This window comes from Lissotriton vulgaris, chromosome 7, assembly GCF_964263255.1.
Source record: "Lissotriton vulgaris chromosome 7, aLisVul1.2, whole genome shotgun sequence".
Classification (NCBI taxonomy): Eukaryota; Metazoa; Chordata; class Amphibia; order Caudata; family Salamandridae; genus Lissotriton; species Lissotriton vulgaris.
In genome coordinates this window covers 85,398,213-85,403,641 of record NC_141695.1, presented here as the reverse complement: position 1 = coordinate 85,403,641, position 5,429 = coordinate 85,398,213, and the positions used below count along the sequence as shown (strand labels likewise).

Below are 5,429 nucleotides of genomic sequence, written 5' to 3'. Positions count from 1 at the left end.
GCTGCCGGAGCGTCACAAAAAGTGATGCTCTGGTGGCACAATGAGCTTGTAAATATGCCCCTAAGTTCTTTGTGCACATCCTCTAATAGGAAGTTGGCTGTTTTTGGGCAGATTCACAAGAGAATGTAACATAAAAAAGTACCCCTGTGGTGTACTTTCAGAACTAAGAGAAATTATTTTGTGAATTGGCCCCAATAATTGTGTTTTTGGCCAAATGATCCTTTAGCCAAACATTTTGTTTGGGTATATAGAGAGATGCAGAACTTCTCCTCTCTCGCAAGGGGCAAATAGGAATACATAGGATACAAAAATGCAACCATCCCTTAAAACATTGCTGCAGACAACAAATCATAGAATAGATATTGTTTGGAGCACCAGTGGCTGATTACAATTAAAGGATCCTTTTAATAAAGGAATATACTACCATGGATGTGCAGTAACAACTAGCTCCTGATTCACAGAGGTCCTCTGCACTCATGGAGGAGGCCCCACAGTTGTGGGTGAGTCTTGGCACTTGAGGCATATTCTGTGCAATTACGAAGAGGCAGAATTCAAATTTCAATTTCTGAGTATGGTGCATAGCACTATCTACAGCAAAATATGCAAAGCTATTGATTTTTTGTCTCTGGTCTGTAGTAAAAAAATCTCAAATACTGTGCACGGCCTGCTCTGGCCAACACTCAATAGATCCATTTAGTGTTTCCATTTATGGAATGAGTCAGAGTATGTTCAATAGCTGTAATATAGTGCAGAGGTCTTCAAACTTGTGTAGGCTGAGCCCCCCGAGCTAATTATTTTTAGATGTCGGGCCCGCCCACCACCCGACAAATTTCTGGAATCTGGTACACTATATAATCGACTGCCATCCGCATATAACGGGCCATATATGGCAAATAATGTTAAACACAAGAAAAGTGTTTAGTAAACTGTAGGTTTGTGAGTGGGTGTGGTTAAATGACAGAGGCTTATTACACAGTTTAAATCAAAAATTTCCAAGATGAAATGTGCGCAAATTGTTTTTACTATGAAGCTTTGTTTTACACATATAACACATGATTTGACATCAATTGATAATAACATAACAACATTAATGCGATGGGTGTGCCTGTTTTTCGCCACAGAGATGGTCAATCTGTGGATGGATTTTTGCTACTGCCATCCTCACGTTGTGCTCGACATCTAGTCTTGACCGGTACTTAGTCTTTAACACTGCAAGAGCAGAGAACCCAACCTCACATAAATAGGACGAGCTGAAAGGCAAGAGAGTTTTGATAGCAGTTTCTCTCAAAGCTGAATGTTCTGCAGACATTTTCAGCCAAAACTCTCCCAATGAGACTTTGCTGAATTGCATCTGCAGAGTGTGGTCACTTTGGAGATCAATCAGTTCTTCCTGCATGCGAATTGGGAGATGGCTCCCCACCTCTGGCAGAAATGGTTGAAAGACCCAGTCATTGAAGTGATCGCTGTCCTCTGGAAAATACTTTTCTAAACTGTCCCTGAGAGACGTCAGGTGATTTTTTATTATCTCAGCAACACTTGAAAGTTCATATTCAGTCTCCTCAAGAGCATCTACTAAACATGGAAACTGCTCAAACAGGCCATCTTCAACTAGTCTTCTCCATAATTCTACCTTCTACTTGAATGCAGTTATTCTTTTGTTCATGGTAAAAGAAGTGATTTCAGCTCCTTGCAGAGACAGATTCAGGGAATTTAATTTCTCGAAAATGTCAGCAAGGTATGCTAAAAGCACAAGCCAGCGGGGATTGCATAGCTGTTCTGCTTTGCCAGGGTCCAAACACAGAAGAAACTGCCATACTTCATTCCTTAATTCAAAGATGTGAGTCAGCACTTTCCCCCGGGATAACCACCGCACTTCTGTATGAAACAGCAAGCCATCATGCTCAGCTCCCATTTCTGCACATAAAATTGCAAAAAGACGAGCTCTCGTGGCATGGGTCTTTATAAAATGTACTATTTTTATGGCAGAATTAAGCACATTCTCAAGTTCACTGTCTATGTTTCGAACAGCAAGGGCTTCCCGGTGTATCATACAGTGGGTCCACAGAATATGTGGAGCCACTTTCAACACATTAGCTTTTAGGCCAGCCCTAGCACCACACATTGAAGGAGCACCATCTGTGCAGATTCCAACACAGTTTTCCCATTTTAAACCATGGATATTCAAGAAGTCATTGATAATGTCAGACAAATCAGAACCTGTTGCTCGCCCCTTGATTGGCTTGCAAAATAAAAAATCTTCCAATAATAGTGTTTCATAACAATAGCGAACATAAGCAATTAAATAGGCCTCCTTTGACACATCAGTTGCTTCGTCTAATTGCACAGCAAACAAACTAACTGGATTTCAACCGGGCTATGAGCTGTCCCTGGATATCTTCTGACATGTCAGAGATGCGGCGGCAAACTGTTGTGTCTGAGATGGGTATGCTTTTGAACTTCTCTGCTGCTTTTTCACCAAGCATTGTCCTAGCCACGTCGAGCAATGCTGGGAGAATCACTTTTTCTCCATCTACAAAGGGCCTTTTGTTTTTATCAATGTGGTATGCTACTTGGTATGAAGCTTTTAAAGCATTTGCTGGAGTATTTGCCACCTGTTTCACCACTTCTTTCTGCTGAGTTATGTCCTGCAACTTCCTGGCAAAAAAATCTCTGCTTTTTCCTGCCAGAGATCCATGTTTCGTTTCAAAGTGACGCCTCAGTTTGGTTGGCTTCAAGCTGTCATTAGCTAAGATCACGGCACAAACCACACACTGCGGTCTACTTTCTCCACTAACAGCAGTGCAGGCGAACCCAAAGTCCAAATAGGAAGCATCATATTTCCGTGTTTTTGCAGCTTTTCTCTCTCCCTCTGTTTCTGTATCAGCCTTTCGCTTGACCACTCTACCATCTTTTGGAAGCAGGAAACGGTCCATGTCAAATGTGTGCTTAACCTAAGATACAAAATTCCGAAGCTGCATGTTAATGAATAGTACATGGCTACAATTTTACAGCTTCATGAGGTAGAGCAGGTTTTGTAGTTTCAAAAATATCTTTACAAAAATGCTTCTTATATTATAAATAAAAAATGTGGATAAATAAAGAATTTTATGATAAGTGGATAAAAAGTAATTCCAGCTCATCCAGGCTTTAAGTAGGTGCTTACATAATTGCTGCAGAATGTATATGCTGTATAACACCGCTGAGGCTCTGCAAGTTACTTGTTCAAAGGTTCGTGAGGGCAAACGTCAGCATTTCCCCTTCACCCATCACTCAAAAACACATGCGTACCTTCTTATTTCCTTCTCGGATGTTCCTGCTGCTTGAACAGAGTCCTCTGCCTAGCGATCAAATTGCAATGAAGAGAAAATGTTTAAGAACTATTACTTGCATGTTCTTGATATGTTTTGCATGAGACATCATATATTAAATCTATTCACTCCCTTCATGTGTTTGTGGTGCTTGGTTGCCTGTGTGTTTTTCTCTGTGCTGTGTGTACAGTTTCCGTGAAGTTGAGGCACTCTTGCTTTGCTTCCTGAAAATAAAACGTCTTAATTCTCGTGTGCTTCTGTTGTCTGGTAACAAGTGGCTGCCTAAGAGTGAATCAGTGATTCCCTTGTGAGTGCAGGCATTTTTGTAATAATGTAAAAATTAAAATCTCTTTGAACAACAGAAGGCGCCGTGTTCTAGGTTTTAATGGTCTATAATTGGGCACACAGAGTTTGTTTCTCCCTTGCTCTGTTCCTACGGGCCTTGTTGAAACCCCCAGAGATGTTTCTTTACACTACAGAAGTATAGGCACGTCCTGCCCCATTATAATTTTATTTAAAATAACCTCTCTCTGCATTGCAATGTGTGACATTTTCATGATTTCAGTGTAATTATGACTGACATTTCAACGACTAGGAGAGACACAAATCAAGCAATGAAGACGAGGGACACATAAATATCTGAAATTGCACCCATTTGAGCAATGTGACTGCACCAGCAAAAGCACATTTTCATATCATACCAAGTCAGTGTAACAGTAGATCAGGCTTCTCCAGAAAGTTTACTAGCTTGGGTGAGCAGTCGTTTGTTCCAAGCTTCCCTTTCCTCTCCCACATCAACTTTACATGATGCACCCTATTCCATTAAGGAAAAAAATCCATTTGCACGTTAGCAGAAACCTTCAGAGAGAACTGTTCAACAGCAGTTTCTGTAACAATACCTTTCACAAGTCTCCCAGCGTTCTCCCCCGCCCACCTCTGCCCGACTGTGAAACCCTGGGCATGTCTTATCTGCCAAACCCTGGGCATGTCGTATCTGTGCAATGTCCCCTCTCTCCCCAGCGTTCTCCCCCGCCCACCTCTGCCCGACTGTGAAACCCTGGGCATGTCTAATCTGTGCAATGTCCCCTCTCTCCCCAGCGATCTCCCCTGCCCATCTCTGCCCGACTGAGAAACCCTGGGCATGTCTTATCTGCCAAACCCTGGGCATGTCGTATCTATGCAATGTCCCCTCTCTCCCCAGCATTCTCCCCGCCCACCTCTGCCCGACTGTGAAACCCTGGGCATGTCTAATCTGTGCAATGACCCCTCTCTCCCCTGCGTTCTCCCCCGCCCATCTCTGCCCGACTGAGAAACCCTGGGCATGTCTTATCTAACTGAGAAACCCTGGGCATGTCTTCTCTGCGAAACCCTGGGCATGTCTTATTTGCACAATTTCTCCTCTCTCCCCCCCAGCCTCCTTCCCTGTCCACCTCTGCCCGACTGAGAAACCCTGGGCATGTTTTATCCGAGAAACCCTGGGCATGTTTTATCCGAGAAACCCTGGGCATGTTTTATCCGAGAAACCCTGGGCATGTCTTATCTGTGCAATGTCCCCTCTCTCCCCAGCGTTCTCCCCCGCCCACCTCTGCCTGACTGAGAAAACGTGGCATAATTAAAAGGAGAATGTTCGGAAATAAGGCTACAGATAACGGGGAGAAAATCAAAGTTATAAACTTACCTGTTGCTGATTTCAATCTTCCGACAGCAGCAGGAGAACGCCAAGGCATCAGCACTAGATTCCCTCACGTCGATGAAGTCCACTGCAGATCCACCAGGATAACCTCGACAAGACAGGAACCAACGAAGGCAGTGAAAGGCAGCAAAACGGAGTGAAGAAACACCACACTACACAAAAGTAGACGAATTCAGGAGCTTTATGCTCCTGATTTCGCGGCACTTCCTGCCATCGGTATAGCTGTCCCCCTCATTGGTGTAACGTCAGTGGTGACGTTACTGAGTGTGTGATTGGCTGTTGCAAAGGAGTTCGCCAATCCAAAAGCCCCATTTGCAGGGGGAAGAAATGCAGGAAGTAAACGTATTTTCTACGTTTAAAAACAGGTGAGATTTTCTGGTGGAGTTCGCGCCCCCCCAGATTGAAGAAGTCTGATATAGTGGATGTCA

At 43.5% G+C, this 5,429-nt stretch overlaps 1 protein-coding gene across 2 annotated transcripts; it reads right to left on the bottom strand.

Moving 5' to 3' along the window:
* Window positions 1–1,068: 1,068 nt before the first annotated feature.
* LOC147700846 (protein FAM200B-like) lies at window positions 1,069–5,215 on the bottom strand. 2 transcript variants are annotated; one of them, XR_015297144.1, is made up of 4 exons: window positions 4,987–5,215; window positions 4,010–4,122; window positions 3,289–3,338; window positions 1,069–2,951 (listed from the first exon to the last, which is right to left on the bottom strand). XR_015297144.1 is itself a non-coding variant. In XM_086928510.1 (3 exons), exons 1-3 carry the CDS (start codon window positions 5,033–5,035, stop codon window positions 2,355–2,357), a joined length of 696 nt encoding a protein of 231 aa, XP_086784636.1. In that variant the 5' UTR covers window positions 5,036–5,215; the 3' UTR covers window positions 1,069–2,354. The 2 variants fall into 2 exon arrangements, 1 of the variants encoding a protein (XP_086784636.1); XM_086928510.1 differs by lacking the exon at window positions 4,010–4,122.
* Window positions 5,216–5,429: the final 214 nt, after the last annotated feature.

Bases quoted from the DNA above. Each gene is read 5' to 3' on its own strand.
- LOC147700846 (XM_086928510.1), bottom strand. From the start codon at position 5,035: ATGCCTTGGCGTTCTCCTGCTGCTGTCGGAAGATTGAAATCAGCAACA. The intron at 3,339-4,986 runs GTAAGTTTATAA...TTTGATCGCTAG, and splicing joins AAGATTGAAATCAGCAACAG to GCAGAGGACTCTGTTCAAGC. The intron at 2,952-3,288 runs GTACGCATGTGT...TTTGTATCTTAG, and splicing joins TCCGAGAAGGAAATAAGAAG to GTTAAGCACACATTTGACAT.